Source organism: Microcebus murinus, chromosome 8 (assembly GCF_040939455.1).
Source record: "Microcebus murinus isolate Inina chromosome 8, M.murinus_Inina_mat1.0, whole genome shotgun sequence".
Taxonomy (NCBI): Eukaryota; Metazoa; Chordata; class Mammalia; order Primates; family Cheirogaleidae; genus Microcebus; species Microcebus murinus.
This window is the reverse complement of record NC_134111.1, coordinates 10,192,353-10,211,874: the sequence shown is the minus strand read 5'-3', so window position 1 is coordinate 10,211,874 and position 19,522 is coordinate 10,192,353. Positions and strand designations below refer to the sequence as shown.

The 19,522-nt window shown below is 40.3% G+C and overlaps 1 protein-coding gene across 7 annotated transcripts in view; it reads left to right on the top strand.

The window, feature by feature from the left end:
* RALB (RAS like proto-oncogene B) overlaps positions 1 to 17,774 on the top strand; it is a 38,789-nt gene extending 21,015 nt beyond the window's left edge. For 4 of the 7 annotated variants that reach the window (XM_020288531.2, XM_076005466.1, XM_020288533.2 and 1 more), the window contains 4 exons: positions 1,626 to 1,791; positions 9,423 to 9,631; positions 13,370 to 13,547; positions 16,200 to 17,774. In XM_020288531.2, the coding sequence (XP_020144120.1) occupies positions 1,678 to 1,791; positions 9,423 to 9,631; positions 13,370 to 13,547; positions 16,200 to 16,319 (621 nt within the window). In that variant the 5' untranslated portion in view covers positions 1,626 to 1,677 and the 3' untranslated portion in view covers positions 16,320 to 17,774. Of the gene's footprint in view, positions 1 to 1,622; positions 1,792 to 9,422; positions 9,632 to 13,369; positions 13,548 to 16,199 lie in introns of all 7 variants that reach the window. The other 3 variants (XM_020288532.2, XM_076005467.1, XM_020288534.2) reach the window with 1 other exon arrangement.
* Positions 17,775 to 19,522: the final 1,748 nt, after the last annotated feature.

Genomic DNA, 19,522 nt, shown 5'->3' with positions numbered 1-19,522 from the left:
TACTTAATTCTTCAGCCCACCTCCTTAATCTAATCTATGGGAGTGCTGTGTGATTGGGTGTGAGTGTGTGTGTCTATGTGAGTGTGTGAGTCTGTGTGTATATGTGTGTGTGTCTATGTGAGTGTGTGGGTCTGTGTGTATATGCCAGCGTGTGAGTCTGTGTGTATATGGGCCTGTGTATATGTGAGTGTGAGTCTGTGTGTATATGTCAGTGTGTGTATATGCCAGCATGTGCGTCTGTGTGTATATGTGCATGTGTGTATATGTGAGTGTGAGTCTGTGTGTATATGTCAGTGTGTGTATATGCCAGCATGTGCGTCTGTGTGTATATGTGCATGTGTGTATATGTGAGTGTGAGTCTGTGTGTATATGTCAGTGTGTGTATATGCCAGCATGTGTGTCTGTGTGTATATGTGCATGTGTGTATATGTGAGTGTGAGTCTGTGTGTATATGTCAGTGTGTGTATATGCCAGCTTGTGAGTCTGTGTGTATATGTGCATGTGAGTCTGTGTGTATATGGGCGTGTGTATATATGTGAGTGTGAGTCTGTGTGTATGTCAGTGTGTGTATATGCAAGCATGTGAGTCTGTGTGTATGTGTGTGTATGTGTATATGTGAGTATGAGTCTGTGTGTATATGGGCGTGTATATATATGTGAGTGTGAGTCTGTGTGTATATGTCAGTGTGTGTATATGCCAGCATGTGCATCTGTGTGTATATGTGCATGTGTGTATATGTGAGTGTGAGTCTGTGTGTATATGTCAGTGTGTGTATATGCCAGCTTGTGAGTCTGTGTGTATATGTACATGTGAGTCTGTGTGTATATGGGCGTGTGTATATATGTGAGTGTGAGTCTGTGTGTATGTCAGTGTGTGTATATGCAAGCATGTGAGTCTGTGTGTATGTGTGTGTATGTGTATGTGTGAGTATGAGTCTGTGTGTATATGGGCGTGTGTATATATGTGAGTGTGAGTCTGTGTGTATGTCAGTGTGTGTATATGCAAGCATGTGAGTCTGTGTGTATATATGTGTATGTGTGTATGTGAGTATGAGTCTGTGTGTATATGTCAGTGTGTGTATATGCCAGCTTGTGAGTCTGTGTGTATATGTGTGTGTGTATGTGAGTGTGTTTGAGTGTATATGTGAATATGTGAGTCTGTGTGCATATGTGAGTGTGTTGGGAGTGGAAGGTACAAGGGCAAGGAGAGGAGTGAGGATAAAGAGCTGGAGGTTGAGGTCCCCAGCTATTCTCTGTGGCACCATATGGCTTGGGGTAGAAATAGGAAACTGAGACTTGGAGTGGTCTGGTCACTCTGCCTCAGCGAAGCCCTCTTGGGGGAACAACAGTGTTTAGTGATCGTGTCCTCTCCACCTTCCCCAGTGACACAGGTGTGGGGTGTGTCCGTTTCTTCTCTCTCATCTTGCTTTCGCCCTGGCCCTGATTCTGCTGGGGTGAATGACACAGGGTTGTTGGAGCACTCTTATCTCTGCGCAGAGCCTAGAAGGATTACCTTTCTATTGGAATGTTGCCTGGGTTAGGCTTTTCTGGAAGGCATGAATGACATTTGATTTCAATTGGGTAGAAAGCAAACTGCTTCTAAGTCTTTGTCTTTGTCATCAGCAGCTCTTCAACTGGGTCTTCTGTCCGTGTGTTGCAAGCTCGGAAAACCAGCAGGATGGCTGCGAACAAGGGCAAGGGCCAGAGCTCCTTGGCCCTCCACAAGGTGATCATGGTTGGCAGTGGAGGGGTTGGCAAGTCGGCCCTGACTCTCCAGTTCATGTATGACGAGGTAAGACATGCCGGGCACAGGCTGCCTTCATGATGGCCTACATGGTGACTACATGGTGGCCATGTAGCAATGTCCTTACTCCAGCTGTGTTTCCCTGCTCATCCCCCATGTGCACAGGGGTTCATGGAGCAAATCTGGGCTAAGGTGGTTTCTGAATAGCTTTCTAGGGAGGTCTAACCAGCATAAGATCTAGATTGCTGATTTTAGGTGAGTGATCTCAATTCTGGCAGGGGCATAAGGGTTCTCTGCTTGCATTAGTTCCATTGTTATATTTCAAGCTTTCTTTCTGATAGGGTGGGGGAGAGTGGGAGGGGTGCCTTTGTACAGGTATTTCTAAAGAGCACACAGGTATTTGGTGTTGTGACTCGTCAGTTTTGGAGAGAGCGAAAGGGGAGCTGAGTTGTCATAAGAACTCAATCTTTTCCCAAGTGATAGACATCAAGTTCTCCCTAGTTCTCCCATGCAGCAAGGTAAAGCTTGTGCCATCCTGCCCAGAATTTACATTACTTACTTAATGTGGATAGTGTGACTAGTGTTGAGTTCAGCGTGATGACACAGCCTGGATTCCTGGCAATGGAATTTGCTGGTGCAGTCAGCCCTCTGTGTCCATGGGTTCTGCATCTGTAGATTCTATCTGCCATGAATTGAAAATATTTGTAAGAAAACAAATGAAAAATAGCAATACAACAATAAAAAAATAATACAAAGATTCAGACAGGATTAGAGATAGCTGTGGCTGTTGTACACTTGAAATGTGGCTTGTGCTTACTATATTGGACAAGATAGTTCCAGAATCATAATTTTAGAGCTCAAAGAGACCTTAGCAGCGATTCCCAAACTTAGCTGATCATAGAATCTCCTGACATTAAAAAAAAAAAAGCCTTCTGAGTAAGATTTGTGGAGTTGAGAGGTGGGACTCTTCATTTTATGGCGTTCTCCTGGTGATTTTGACGTGCGGCCAGGCGTGGTGACTCCTGAGCGATCTCCTAGTTGGGCCTGATTTCACAGGAAGGGAGCCGAGTGCGAGACTCAGGGATGCCAGTCGTCTAAAGTCTCATGGGCTGACCCAACTCTGTTCATGGTCCAATGCTTTCCCCTTAGGTTAAAAATTTATAGTTTATAGGATGAAATTCTCATGAAAATTGGATTTTGGAAGAAGCCACAGTCCCAGAAGTCTTTATTCTTGTCCAAGTTCCGACTTTGAGAAAAATTGGTGGGAACTGCCAGGGTGGCGGCCATCAGAGATTTTAACCTTTTTATACTTGGCCCAACATACTCGAAGAGTTTTAGCTTTTTGCCCTTTCTGGGAAAGTGAGATTGTGGATGGTGAGACTTTGACAGCAAAACTCCAGACGTTGAGTCTCCAGCATAGTCGGTTTAGACGTGGCTCAGGAGGTGCGGGAAGTTTGTGTTGGATTCCTGTGTCGAAGGCATCTGAAATTGAATCCCAGGTAGTCCTGCAAGGCCAGTTGGGAGTATATATGGTTCATGTTAATGGATACAAAGAGTTTGGTGATTTTCTGTTTCGAGCCCCAAAATACAAACATCAGGGTTGTAATGAAATGTTGTAGTAATCAGCATACTTTTCTGAGCACAGAGTTGTGCAGGCATATTGGGACATTCTGACTTGCAGTGTCAAAGGAATCAATGGAACTCTGGCTGTTTTAGCCTTGGGAGCTCGGAACTATATGGTTGAGATGCTTTATGGTAGAATTCAGAGATTTTTCAGGAGATGGTTGTGGTTTTGGTGGGTTGGAGGTGGGGTTGGTTATGTATCTGTCTCTTTGGAAAGAAGTTAAAAGAAGGATACTTTTGAAGCATAGGCACATTTTCACGTTTTCTTGTCTGAAAATAATTTATTGGCACACCTTAAAGGGAACCTAGTACTAAATATGTCTTGGTATTTTTATTTTTGATTTTAAATCATTCGAACTGTAACTGTTAATTGACAATACAAGGGTCTTTTTGATAGTATTCTTCAAAGAACCCTTACATTTATTTTTATATTTTCAATATTTTTTTATTATTTATAAATTATTATCTATATTTATTTTTATATTTTCAATTTTTAAATTAAAACAATTTTAAATCACAGCTTTATTAAGATATAATTCACATACCATGAAATTTACTCTTTTAAAGTATAAAATTTTATTTTTTTTGTATAGTCATACAGATGCACAAATCACCATTATCTACTTTTAGATTATTTTCATCACTCAAAAAAAAAATAAAATAAAAAATAAACCAAAACCCTACATATTAGCACCCATTCTCCATTACTGCTTATCCCTGTCCCACCCCTGGTCTCTGGCAATCACTTTCTGCCTATTCTGGACATTTCATAAAAATGGAATCATACAACATGTGGCTTCTTGCAGCATAATGTTTTGGAAGTTCTTCCATGTTGTAGCATAGCAGTCACTTTCCCACTCCTCCTTCCTCCCTCAGGAACTACTAGTCTACTTTCTGTCTCCATAGATTTTTCTATTCTGGATTTTTCATATAAATAGTCTTATATATATGTGACCTTTTGTGTCTAGCTTCTTTCACTTATCATGACCTGTCAAGGTTCATCCATGTTGTAGCATAAATCAGTACTTCATTCCTTTTTATGACTGAATAATATTCCATGGTCTGGATATGCCACATTTTGTTTTTCCATTTACCACCTGATGGACATTTGGGTTTCTGCTTTTTGGGTGTTATGAATAATGTTGCTGTGTACATTTATGTACAAGTGTTTGTGTAGACATATGTCTTAAATTCTCTTGGGTATATACCTAGGTGTGAAATTGCTGGGCCATATGGTGCTCTATGTATGATTCTTTGAGGAACTGCAAAATTGTTTTCCACAGGAGCTGCATGATTTTACAGTCCCACCAGCAGTATATTCCACTTTCTTCACATTCTTGTCAACACCTGTCATTGTCCATCTTTTTTATTATAGCCATCCTAGAGGGTTTTAATTTGCATTTCCCTAATGACCAATGATGTTAAGCATCTTTTCATATGCATATTGGCTTTTTATATATCTTCTTTGAGAATTGTCCATTCAGATCCTTTGCCTAATTTTTCTTTGGGTTATTTGTTGAGTTGGGTTATTTATTGTTGAGTTTTAAGAGATTTTATATATTCTGGATACAAGTCCCTTATTAGACATAATTTACAAATATTCTCTCCCATTCTCTGGGTTGTCTTTTCACTTTCTTGATGGTGTCCTTAGAAGCATGAAAGTTTTTCATTTTTTTTTTTTTCTCTTTATATACTACATTAGTTGGAATGGTTTTTCATTTTTTAAGAAGTCCACTTTACCTTTTTGTTTTTGTAAGGTTTATGTTTTTGGTGTTATAACTAAGAATCCATTGTTAAGTCCAAGCTCATGAAGATTCACACCTGTGTTTTCTTCTAAGAGTTTATGGTTTTAGCTCTTACATTTAGATCTTTGATCCATTTTGAGTTAATTTTTGTGTACAGTATGAAGTGGGAGCTCAAATACATGGTTTTGCATGGGGATATCCATTTATACCAGCACCAGTTCAATTCTAATGGTACATGGTTGTCATTAATTTGCTTTTTTCTGAATTTCTTGATTTTTGAGAGTTCTTATTTGATATGCAACACAATATAAAGAAAATAGCTTTGAAATATTAATACCATTGTTACTAAATAGTATAACCACTGAGGTAAGTTTAGTGTTACTTTGAAATTTCTTTGTCCTTAGTCTTTTTAAGTGAGATGGATTATATCAAAATACTCTGCTTTAAAGTGTCTTGAATTAATTAAATTCTTTTTCTTTGTGGCTTCATTGCCAATTTAATATTAAGTTATGCTATTTGCTTCAATTTTTCTAGCAGCTTTATATTTGCTTGGTTTGTCCTTCCAGGGTATCTTTTTGGCAAATAAACACACATGCAGATGCACGCACACACATACAGGAGTACTGTGCAGCTGTAACAATATATATGTGTATATAAGTAATATATATTAATAAAACTTTGCTCTTTCTACTTTCCTTGTGCAAAAGGTAGGCTGTTAAATTCTGAAGATCTCTACATATCTGAACATAGGTATCTGCCTTGTTTTTTATAGCTGCATGGTAGCTATGTGGATCCCTGTTGCTGAGCATTTGGAAGGTTTTTGATCTTTTACTGTTACACACAGTGCCACAATGAATTACCTGGTATGTTTGTGTGCAGATGTTTCTATAGATTGGATTCTTAGAAGCGGGATGGCTGGATATCTCTTCTCTCATTTTCCAGGTGTTGTCAGATTCCTTTCCATAGACATTGTCTTTTTTTCTCTGCTCCCGCTAGCAATGCACGAGAGTTCCTTTTCCCCAGAGTATGTTGTTAGTCTTTTGGATTTTTTCCAGCCCGATAGGTGAAAAATGGTACAGGGATACCTCATTTTATCATGCTTCACTTTATCACATGCTACACGTACCACAGATAATGCATTTTTTTAAAGATTGATGATTTGTGGCAAGCCTGCATCAAGCAGGTCTGTCAGTGCTGTTATCCTAACAGCACTTGCTCACTTCTTGTCTCTCTGTCACATTTTGGTAGTTCTCACAATATTTCAAACTTTTTCATTATTATATCTGTTATAGTGATTGGTGATCCTTGGTGTTACCGTTGTAATTGTTTTGGGGCACCACGACTCATGCCCATGTAAGATGGTGAGCTTAGTTGATACATGTTGTGTATGTTCTGAGTACTCCACTGACCAGCAGGCGCCCACCCATCTTTCTCCCTCGTCTCAGCCCTACTTTCCGAGACACAGTAATATTGAAATTAGGCCAGTTAATAACCCTACAGTGGCCACTAAGTGTTCAAGTGAAAGGAAGAGTTGCACGTTTCTCACTTTAAATCAAAAGCTAAAAATGATTAAGATTAGTCAGGAAGGCATGTTGAAAGCTGAGATAGGCCGAAAGCTAGGCCTCTTATGCCAGATAGCCAAGTTACGCATGCAAAGGGAAAATTCTTGAAGGAAATTAAAAGTGCTACTCCAGTGAACACAGGAATGATAAGAAAACAAAATAGCCTTATTGCTGGTATGGAGAAAGTTTTAGTGGTGTAGATAGAAGGTCAAACCAGCCACTATATTCCCTTAAGCCAAGGCCTAATCCAGAGCAAGGCCCCAACTCTCTTCAGTTCTATGAAGGCTGAGAGAGGTGAGGAAGCTGCAGAAGAAAAGTTCGAAGCTAGCACAAGTCAGTTCATGAGGTTTAAGGAAAGAAGCCATTTCCATAACATACAGTACAACATGAAGTATCAAGTGCTGATGTAGAAGCTGTAGCAAGTTAGCCAGAAGATCTAAGATCATTGGTAAAGGTGACTACACTAAGCAACAGATGTTCAAGGTAGATGTAACAGCCTTCTATTGGAAGAAGATGCCATGTAGGACTTTCATAGCTAGAGAGGAGCAAGCCAGTGCCTGGCCTCAAAGCATCAAAGGACAGTTTGGCTCTTTTATTAGGGGCTAATGTATCTGGTGACTTTAAGTTGAAGCCAATGCTTATTTACCATTGGCTAATGGTAGATGCTAAATCTACTTTGCCTGTGCTCTATAAACAAAGAACAAAGCCTGAATGACAGCACATCTGCTTACAGCATGGTTTACTGAATATTTTAAGCCCACTGTTGAGACCTACTGCTCAGAAGGAAAGATTCCTTTCAAAACATTACTGTTCATTGACAACGCACCTTGTCACCCAAGAGCTCTCATGGACATGTTCAAGGAGTCATGTTGTTTTCATGCCTGCTAACACAACATTCATTCTGCAGCCCATGGTCAAGGAGTAATTTTGACATTCAAGTCTTATTATTTAAGAAATATATTTCTCAAGGGTATAGCTGCCATAGATAGTGATTCCTCAGATGGATCTCAGATTCCTCAGATGGCAAAGTAAATTGAAAACTTTCTGGAAAGGATTCACAGTAGATTCCATTAAGAACATTCATGATTTATGGGAGGATGTCAAAATAGCAACATTAATAGGAATTTGAAAGAAGTTGATTACTACCTCATGGATGACTTTGAGGGATTCAAGACTTCAGTGGAGCAAGTAACTATAGCTGGGTTGGAAATAGCAAGAGAACTAGAATTAGAAGCAGAACCTGAACATGTGACTGAATTGCTGCAATCTCATGATAAAACTTGAATGGGTGAGGAATTGCTTCTTATGGATGAGCAAAAAAAGTGGTTTCTTGGATGGAATCTAGCCCTGGTGAAGATGCTGTGAATATTGTGGAAATGAAAACAAAGAATTTAGAATATTACACAAACTTAGTTGTTAAAGCAGCAGCAGAGTTTAAGAGGATTGACTGCAATTTTGAAAGAAATTCTGTGGGTAAAATTGCATGACACAGAGAAATCTTATGTGAAAGGAAGAGTCAGTCAGTGTTACAAACTTCATTGTCTTATTTTAAGAAATTACTACAGCTACCCCCGCTTTCAGCAACCACCACCCTGATCAGTCAGCAGTCATCAATAAGACCCACTGCCAGCAAAAAGATTACAACTTGCTGATGGCTCAGATGATCATCTGATGTTAGCAATAAAGTATTTTTAAATGAAGGCATGTACATTGTTTTTTAAGACAAAATGCTATTGCACACTTAATAGTCCATGGTATAGTTTAAACATAACTTTTATATGCAATTGGAAACCAAAAGCTTGTGTGGCTTGCTTTGTTGCAATATTTGCTTTTTTGTGGTGGTCTGGAACTGAACCTGCAACATCTTCAAAAAAGTATCCCTATATCTCAATGTAGTTGTAGTTTTCATCTTCTGTATTAGTAAAGATGAACATCTTGTTGTATGTTTGATATGTGTATTTGTGTTTCTGTGAATTATTTGTATCTGTTGCCCACCACTTTTTCTCATTGGATTGTTGACTGTTTTTTTTTTTTTTTTTTTCTGTTTCTGGGAACTTTTTATATATTAAAGAGATTAGCTCTTCGTGATAATGGGCTCAAATATTTTTTCCAAGTTTGTTATTTGTCTTTGTGCCATATATAAGTTTTTGTTTGTTTTTTTTGTAGCCTGGTTTATTAGCTCTTTCTTATGTGGCTTCTGAATTTTGAGTCAGTTAAAAAGGCCTTACCTACTTGAAGATGGTACAAAGGTTTCTTTCATATTTTCTTCTAGTACTTCAGTGGTTTTATTTTTTACATATAATCTTTGACCCATTTAGAGTTTATTATGTTGTATAATTATTTAAGACTCTTAGTACATCTTGCCAAATTACTTTCCAGATGGGTTTTATACTTCTGTTGATTATGAACAAGAACTCCTGTTCCTTACCTGTGACTGTGTTTGTTTTATAATTTTATACTGACAATAATATTGCCAAATGTTGTGCTCTATGCCTGGTTTCCTCATTGGCCCCTATTGTTTAAAAACAAAATAAAAAATGGTAGAACTGAAAGCTGTAAAGAACTCAAGTGTTATATAAAATGTTATTTTTATTTTATAGTGCCTTATACATAATGTGATAATTATAGACACTCAGTGAATACTTGGTTGACTGTAGGCAAAGTGCTCATGTACTGAATTTTATTTTTTGACAGATTTTCTTGCCCTTAAGATTCTGTTAATTATTGATATTGTTGTTTATTTCCTTAGTTTGTAGAAGACTATGAACCTACCAAAGCTGACAGTTATAGAAAGAAAGTGGTTCTTGATGGAGAAGAAGTCCAGATAGATATTCTAGACACTGCTGGACAAGAGGACTATGCAGCCATTCGAGACAACTACTTTCGGAGTGGGGAAGGCTTTCTGCTAGTGTTCTCAATCACAGAACACGAGTCCTTCACAGCAACTGCCGAATTCAGGTAAGTTTGAAAAGAAATAGCTAAAGCCTCCAGGAGGCTTTTGCCTTTTTTTCCTACGTCTTAGAAGGAATTTGGGCCTGAGCATAGCAGTAGAGGCTCGAGTATGTTATTAGGAAGAATTCTGTCTAAAGAATTTTCTGGGGCTTTCTGAAGCTTGGCACATTATAGTCCATCATTATTGTAATCTCTTTGGGCTTCCCTGTTCTGTGATTTCTGAATATAAATTATTTTAAGAATGTTATTTCTGAAAAAGGATGAAGCTATTCCATATACTCAAGAACCTATAATTTTGTTCGTATAAATCCTGAGAGACAGTGATGGATCAAGTTAACTGTCTTTATCTTTCTTATAATTTTACTACAAAAGTAACAATTTTTGATCTTTTTTGAGGTTTATGAAGCATTGGCAGGAGAGTATGAATCAGAATGACCATTTTTTGCTTCTTGTGAGGACTTGTAGCACAGTGGAGGGGAGAGAGTGTGGCTTTACCTAGTCTGAATCGTTGTCATACCACCTGCTAGCTTTGTGACCAGGGGCAAGTTTACTCAGGATCAGGATTCTGTTTCTTTCTCTGAAAATGTAGCTGTTGAGAAATTACATGACATGATGACGCATTAGACTGTGAAATGCACATGGGTGGGAACCGTGGCTACCTTACATCGTGTCCCCAAACCCTATCACGGTGTGGCACGTGGTACTTACATGGAGAGTAGAATAGTCACTGCTATAATGCATTTTAAAATGTGGCAGTTAAAGATTAAGTTCATTTCCTTATAAAGAAATAAACTTTGGGGCATAATTCTTATCTTCTGTAATTTTTTCTTTACTGCAAACCCTTCCAATTTCTCTTACACAACTGTATTTTTTTTTAATTTACTCTTCTAATAAACATATCTATCTAGATGACTTTTTATTTTAAGAAGCAGATCTAATTCTAGCTCAGGCAACCAAGTGAGACCATGTCTGAACAAAAAAGCAGATCTAGAGTCTAATGGAGAACCTTCAGGAAAACGAAACGAAACAACCAGTAATTTTTTTCATTCTTTAGTAAGTTCTGGTCAGAAAGTAAGGTGATCAGCCAAAGGCAAAAATGAGGAAGCTAAATGTGTCCCCAAAATGAGCACGGAAGTGTCAGGGAGCCAGGGAGGCCTCGAGGCGTGCAGGCGCAGCGGCAGAGCCGGTGGGAGGCGCCGGTGGTGCCTCAGCTGTCGCTCTGCAGCTCACACCTTCAGCACGCGGAGGTCCCCAGCGCTCTGGAAGTGTAGCGGACGGGTGGTGGTCAGCTGGCTGACTAGGACTCATTATGAGACTTTTCAGATATCCCTAGAGGTTTCTATGTTTGAATATAGCTCACATATTTATAATTGTGTGTCTGCGTAGTCCCGTGTTTGTGCCTCCTTGGGGATAAAGCAGGACAGATGTGCACTCTCTTCCTCCGTCCCTGCACTGAGCCTTTCGATTCCCTTTCGCTCTGTGACTCACGGGGAGGAAGTGCTGGGCAGGACAGTCCTGCCCCGGCATAGACAGCGAGCGCCCCCGCCCTCTGCCCTCACCACGTGCGCACAGACGATGTCCACGCATTCTCAGTCGGCAGGGTCTCGTCTCATCTTTGAAAGGGTTTTGGTGGTTATGGGAAAAAGGGGATCCTTACAAGAAAAAGGGCAAATGAATACGTAAAGCAGAAAAGAAGGGAAAGTTAGTTCTCTTGACTTGAACTCTGAACATTTAAATAGAAGTCCCAGGCTGCCCGGGTTTCTTGTGTCATTGGAAGCAGAAGAATGCAGGTAGATTATCTGAGCCCTTGCGGTTAACTCAGTCACTTTACTCTATGCCTGTTGGCAGTTTTAAAACATAGCATTTCTGTATGTACTTTTCAAATGGAGAAGCCCCGACATAAAGCCGAATGTTAATATGCTGTCTTCCTGGACACTTTTCCTGGATGATATTTCATAAACTAAGATAAATAGACTTGTCACAAGAGGCCAGAACTCTGTGTTCTCATTTTTGGATGAGTATGTTTATTAATGAGGTATTTTACATGCCCCTGCAAGGCTAATGAACCAAAAAGCTGTGAGTTTTTATGGCTCATAGTTTGTATTGATCATATAACTTATAAACGTATCATGGTTTTTGGCTCCTATTCAAATGTAGGGTGCAATTTTCAAGTATCTTTTCCTCCTTTGTGTTTGTCTTAAAATATTTGATATCTGGTACTTAAATTGTATGGAAATTTTAAAAAAAATTTATTGTGAAATGTTACCCTATGTCATGTAAAAATCAATGCAGAGCTCCACAAAATACATTTTTGAAGGGGACTCTTTTTGAAATGTATTGAAATGTAGAAGTAGAAATGTCCACATTGGACCAAAGTAACGGAAATATAATATGTAACTGATTTTTTAAAATATTTCATCTTGATTAATACTTTTGAATCCATGGTTATTTTTAGTAGAGGTTAATGGGTATTTTCAGAGATGACATCTTTGAAGTACTTTTCCATAGGCCTTGGAGTATTTCCTTTCCTTTCATCTTTTTTTCTTTGTAGTAGAAAAATAACATTATGTCCATTGAAATGTGATTACTGCATAAGGCGTCTGTCCCTGTTCTGTTGACAGGGGTCCTCAACCTTTTTGCACCAGGGACCAATTTCATGGGAGACAATTTTTCCACGGACGGAGGGTGGGCGGAAGGGAGGTGGAACTCAGGCGGTGGTGTGAGTGATGGGGAGCGGCTGCAAATACAGATGAAGCTTCGCTCACCTGAACACTGCTCACCTGCTGTGAACCGCCCTTTCCTGAGTCTGTGGAAGCAATTCTTCCACTGGAGGGGCGAGGAGGCGCGGGAGGGAGGTAGAGCTCAGGCAGTGATGCCAGTGATGGGGAGTGGCTGTAAATACAGATGGAGCTTTGCTGGCCTGCCCACCACTTACCTCCTGCTGTGCAGCCCCTCCCCCACCCTTTCCTAAGGTTCATGGAAGACAATTTTTCCATGGGGGATGGTGTGGAGTTCTGCAGCCTGGGGGTTGGAGATCGCAGGCCTGTAGCATTTACTGTGTCTAAACGGACACTTTGTATGTATGTGTGTAGTGGGAGAGTCATATGGAGATTTAATCAAAACTGAAGTTTCACAAAGCAATAGTTTTACTACTTGAGATTACCTTGGATGGTTCTGTTCTAGTCTATAATATTCTATTTCACTGAGGGAAAAAACCCTACAGATTCTGACCCACTAAATTAATTTTGTGATCCACTAATAGGCTGCCACATTCCATATGAAAAACACTGGATTTCATAGCTTTTACTGTCACAAAGAAATCATACCAATTGTTAAAGGGGAATTATTAAGCATTTTATGGTGATTCTTCTTTTAGCTTGTTTTTATCCCAGAGATTCACAGTTTTTCTTTTCTTTTTCTTGTGTATGTAAGTGTAACTTTGGGCCCCTGTTGGAATGCAGCATCCTGGGCTCCTATCCAGACATCTGTCTCTGTAGGACTGTTGAGCCCGGAAGTCTGCGTTTGTAATGAGCACCCCAGGTGATTCTGATGCGGGCAAACTGAGAGCCAGACTTTGAAAACACTTGTCTAGTTTATGACTGCTTCTAGTGCTTCCTTGGAACATGGCCTGAGTGTAGCAATTTCTTCTTCTGCCTTAGGAAAGCCTTTTATTTCAGGGGTGTCCACAAAACCAGTTTATACTCTAGCTTTCTTAGCTGCTGCATTTTTGATGTAACACCTTAGGGAACAGATCCTCCGTGTCAAGTCTGAAGAAGATAAAATTCCGTTGCTTGTTGTGGGAAACAAGTCCGACTTAGAGGAGCGGAGGCAGGTGCCCATCGAGGAGGCCAGGAGTAAAGCGGAAGAGTGGGGCGTGCAGTACGTGGAGACGTCGGCTAAGACACGAGCCAATGTGGACAAGGTAGGCACACACTGTTTTTGGAAACAGCCTTGAGAAATAGCAGAATGCAAATATCTCACCTGTTTCTTTTTGTGGAAACCATTTATGGGAACTAGGTGAAACTCTGACTTCTCCACATGTGTAAGCCGTCTCATGAGAGATGAGAAGATTTGACCCTGTATGTAAAACAACCGGGTCCTTTCACCTTGTCACCAGGTGGCTTTAGAGCATGTGGGGCAGGCATTGCATAGTCCTGGGAGGCGTGGCAGGACAGCCCCTGACGTGTGGAGACCGTGCTGGAGGGAGGGGCAGAGCGAGCTTCCTTTCTCCCTAGCACAGCCTGCTGTTCCTCAGGGGCAGGGCTGGCCGTGTGGGGCTGCGGTAGGGAGGTTCCCCTGAAGGTGGCCTGGGAAGAAACATGGGCTTTCTTGATTTTACTCTCACTGAGTTATTGGTTAGATTTATTCTTTTCACCTTACTGTCCACTGACAGTGCCAAGGTGTTCTGTCTTTATCATTTGGTCTCTAAGTTGTATTTGCTCTCAGGAATCAACTTTGCGGGATCTCTCTTCTCTCTCTTATCCCATCCTCAGCGTACTTTCCCATTCACATCTCTTGACAATGATGAATGTTGATAATTTGAAAACCCACCTATCGGGGATTGCTGTTGTTAAACCCAGTTTTTTCTTTTTTTAATGAAGGTTCCAGATGGTTGCCACACAGCTAAAATCTTTAAGCTAAACCTTAAGGATGAGCCTCTCCCTTCTGCCTTCACTTTTTCATAGGCTCTTACCTCACGAGCCACGCTCTTGTGACATCCCAGCACGCATCAGCTTGGCCGCCGACCGTGGACGTGTTCTGTGACCTCACATCCCAATCTCCCACATCCCTTCCTCTGACCTCCTTCCTACGGGAAATCATGCCCCTTTGCTTCTTACCTGATGGGGGAGATGTTTAACCAAGCTTTATGTTAGCTTGAACCGGTGCCAGAGCAACACTGGCAGTGAGAATGTTGGTGTTGGAGGGGATCACTTTAGAGGCACTTTGGCAGCACCTCAACATAAATCCGTTTAGTTGTCTGCAATGTGAGGTGTATAATCCGCTACTTTTTCTTCGAATTATTATCTCTTATGTTGATTCTTATGCTACTCAAAATCTTTCCTTTTATCAAATTATGTCTTAGCTGTGGAAAACACGCAGGAAATGCAGACATATGCTTCATTTTTAAAAAATCGGGAAGACTTTGTCAGCTTGGAACTGTCGGTGTGTACTTCTTGGATGGGGTGGGGTTGGGCCAGGGGGCCGTCTTAGAGCAGCTTGTCGTCTCCCCCCTCCACTGGACCAGCTTGACCTGCCAAACAGGAACCAGCAGAAACTTATGACTGGGAGCATTGTATTCACTTGTAAAGAATTTACATGGAAGATGTGATAAGATCAGCCCCTGAACAACTTTGTCATCATTTTAGTTGGATGAGCTCCATCCCTCTCCTCCTGCCTTTGGCTGTTAGGACAAAAGGAAAAGCTGTAAGGTTTGAAGCTGTTGGCTGTTGCTGTTCTGGGCAGTGTTCTTTCCTGAGGGGCTGGAGCTGGCGCAGCTGCAGTGGAGTCCCGCACTCCAGAAGCCTGGTCTTGCTGTTCACCGAGGAGGAACGTCCATGAAAATAAAGATAGCAGCTTGTGGTTTTATGTGAATGTCCAAAGATAAAAGCCTATGCTCAGTCTCACACTTTCCATCTCCATCTTTCTCTGTGAGAAATCTCAGATGTCTCTCTGTAGGAGGCATATTTTGTCTGCTTGTATAATCAGCCCTCTGGCATGATTGCTGGTAGCAGAGGGCAAAACCCAAACTACCGTGACAAACGATAATCATATCTAAATAACACACTGACATTCAGAGGACAAGTCTCATCGGTTCTTGATAAAGTTCCTTTGAATTGACATCACGAGGCATGGAGGAGCGCTTGTTCCTGAGAATTGGGGTGGGAGGGTGTACATGGGGGGGACGCTGTGGCAGGAAGGACAGCTGGCTTCCTCCCTCGGCCCAGCTTCACAGTGCAGGAGCCTCAGTGTTCGCTGGTGTATGCCTCCTTCTCCCACCCCTCTGTCTGCCCTTGGCTGCTGTCGTGAACTTACACTGGGAAAGGTTCATGCATAATGATATTCCAACCTTTGTAGGGTTTTGTAAGGATTAAATAAGATACAGAGGTGTATGAGCGCCCAGTAGCAGGTCCTCATGTCATTTTCCCTTTTCTGGTGGTTGGAAATGCTAGAAAATCTGATTGCTAAATCTGTTGTCACTCTAGATGTTTGTGAATTTCACAAAGCTGTAGATTTGCTCTATGCAAAACACGTTTTACCCTTCATCGTACTTACCACAAGAAAAGACTTCATCATTCTGAAATTAGCTGTTGAATGGTAATAGCCCTATGATGGTTCTGTCTTTAGCTTGGCCAGTTGTATGACATGTGCAGAGGTGTTTACTTTGTATAATTAGAATATTCTTTTAGAGTTAATTATTCTTATTTACTGTAGATCCTTTGTTCTTGTTGGCATATGGCTTATAAAAATAAATGTGGCTTTATGCTTTGAAATATAACCTCATATCCTGCTTAGTTGAATTGTTTCATTAAATCATTAAATGGCCTTTTCTTCACCCCTTCCTCCCCACCCCCAGGTGTTCTTTGACCTAATGAGAGAAATCAGAGCAAAGAAGATGTCAGAAAACAAAGACAAGAATGGCAAGAAAAGCAGCAAGAACAAGAAAAGTTTTAGAGAAAGATGTTGCTTACTGTGAATGCCAAGATGGTGGGTGAAGTCACCTGCCACTCAGGACGCAGGGCTGGGCTCGTAAAGAGAAGACTGCAGTTGACTCCTTGGCTGTGCTTCCCGCTTTCCCGGCCTTATTCCTGCATACTTCTTTTAATGGGGAAAGTGTCTGTGACTCAGTGGCTGGTGGAAGAAAAAAGCCCGTGTTCACGCACGGGATGGCTGCTCTGCCAGGAGGTTCCGGAGTTTCTTCCCTCCGTCCCAAAGCTTAACTATGTGTGTAGTGCTGCAGGTAGGAAACAGTTGGGTGTGAATTATATAGAAGAAGTAATGCCATAGCATCTTATTTTGTTCCTAGTTTTATAACATTCCCATCTTTTTTTTGAAACAAAAATGTCTTCTTTTATTAGATTTTGGAAGAGGAGAATGGAGTAAGACCCCCCTCCTCCACCGTTACCAGTGTAGCAGTGGTAATGAGAAACATCCATTAAGCGCTAATGATACTGAAAAATCCACAGATTTTTTTTGGATAAATTTCTTGGCAATACCCTGTGGATCTGGAGCATAGCTAAAAAAATGAGTTTGAATTGTGCCAAATAGGTCACTATCAAGCTTATGAATCTTCCTTGCATATGAAAAATGGAAGTTGAGTTATTTTCTTCATATTTAAGTATTGGCCAATGATAGCCCATGTTGGCTATTTTTCTCTTGTAGCATCCCAATTTTTGTGTAGGAACTTTTTTTGTTAGACTAAGTGAATACTCAAGAGTAGTACACTTTATAAATGACCCACTTTTCTAATCAGATTTTTTTAAGTTCTCTGGCCAAGCCCTCTCCTACTTGCCAGTGCTGGGCTCGGCCCTCCCTCTCCACAAGTGACCAGTGCGTCTGCCCCCTGACCAGTGGGGCTCTGCATGCGGAGGCCGAGGGAGCCTCTTTCGCTCTTGAAGTGTCACACAAGTTCTTTTGAAAGATGGGATGAGTTAAAATTGTCTTCCGTAATCATGAAGCCGGAGCCTATGCCAGACCTTCTGCTACCTCTCATAGAACTGCTCTGCGATTCTCATCTAAAATTAGAAGAAGTGGGGGAAGATAAGCCATTGCCCCTTTACTTCTGAGAATTGGCTGCTGTTTCTAATACCACTCTTTTCTACATCTTAGCGATATAGTCAGTTAGAAAAAGATTTTCATTGATGAGATATTATTAATCTTTCTTATTGTATCAGTATCCTAAATTCAGCAATCAGAAACATTTTTGTCAGAAAGGAGCACTGTGATAAAAGCCCAGTATTCGGCACACTTTCTCCCCTTTGTCAGAAGTGACATTTGATGTGTAGGTGCCAAAGGTGAATTGGAGGGGGAGAGCAGAACCTTTGGAATTTATGGTTACTACAGAGATTATGATCTGACTATAAAGCAATCTTGTATTTCCTCCCAAAGAATCATGGGCTTTTTTTGAATAAAAACAAAGCAGATAAATAGACTTTTTCAGTATTTCAGCCTTTTCATTTTATTCTCTGGTCATACATGGGAAACACGAGTATTCAAGGAGCTGACAGTTGTTCATTATAGTTTTTGTTAGATGTTCTGCAGTATCGAACAAACTATTTCAATTAACTCTTTTAATTGAGCTGTGGGTAATAAAATTATAAATATAAACTACTTTTAACTTCATCTTTCTTTTGAGAGAGACCACTACTCTTAAAATTTCAAAAGCTGAGGGCAATTATTCTTTCGAATTTCTGAAATAACCTTTTTGTTTTCATCCTAGTTGGCCACCTGTTTGATATCATTTCTGATCAAGAATAGGTAAATTTGGACTATGTATAAATGAATTAAAGATGGTATGACTTGTTTCATGCTATAGAAATTATATTTGGCAAATGCTATTAGTATATTTCTAAAATTATATTTGACTGGATAGCAATCAGAATTGGATCTTCCTAACAAATAATTCATTATACATATGAGATTCTTTGTCATAGAAAAATAGGGAAGCAATACTTTTTATAAATTTGAAACGTATTTACTAAATGATTAGACATTATACCCATAGCTTGTATTTCTAAAGTCTTTATTCTAGAAATGTTCGAGCACACACCCAGTGTCAGGCTCTATTCTGGGGCTGGGGATGTGGTGTTGAACAAGGTAGGCGAGGTCTCTGCTCTCCAGAGCTTATGCTTTTAGTAAGGAAAGAGACAAGCAAATGAAAATATCAGGGTAAATGCTTAGATGAAAGTAAAGCTGGGTAATATGGTAGGAAATACTTTAAGTTTGCAGTGCTGATTGAGATTGGGTGTTCAGAAGGCTTCTCCAAGGGAGTGACAGTTAAGCTGAGATTGCGTGACCTGAAGGAGCCAGCCAGTGGGGGAACAGGTCGGGGGGAGCTTTTCAGACTCGGAGCAGCTGGTCCCACGGCCCTAAGGTGTTCAGGAAAAGCCCACAGACCACTATATATGGCGGGAGTATGATGAGGGGAGGGGCACAGTATTAGAAAAAGATGTAACAGTCTATGATTTCATAAAGTAACATAGGGAAAATTACCTAGACACATAATTTCCTACAAATATCCTATTTCATCAAATCTAAGACACCATTGATTGCAAGACAATGTCAACATCATTTATGTACAACTAAAAAAAACCCCTACCAATTAAATGAATATTTCAATTACATAAAAATGTGGGAGAAAATGATGTTTTAGATTAGGTGAATTATGGCATATAAATTTAAATTAAATGACAATACCTGAAATATAAAATTCACCTCTGTTGGTCAGAGGCTACATTCTAACAAAGTACCTAGAAGCTTAGCAGTGTTTGAAAAGTACTAATATGTTAATATTATAGTTGTAAGCCTGACTTTGATATTTTTAAAATTCATTAAAATATTTCATCAAAATTGTAACTGCACAGGCTTTAAGATCTTAAGGTCTAGAAGTGCTTGTTATGGAGGGTCTTCAGTCTTGCTCTTCCGTGCTCCGGCCCTGTGCTCCAAAGGTGCATCTCACCCTTTCTACTCTCCGCTCACTTGCTGGGTCCTTCTCTGTTTCTAATGATATCCTTATGCCATTTTGTCTTGATTCTCAACCTCAGACGTTTCCAGTGCTGACTCGCCATGGTAGATGAGGACTTAGCTCACCTGGGCCCCTCACCGCCCCATCACCATTGTACAATCAACAGTAACATCGCTGTTTCAGGTCCTTTCTTGCTGCCTGCTATGCCTTTTAAA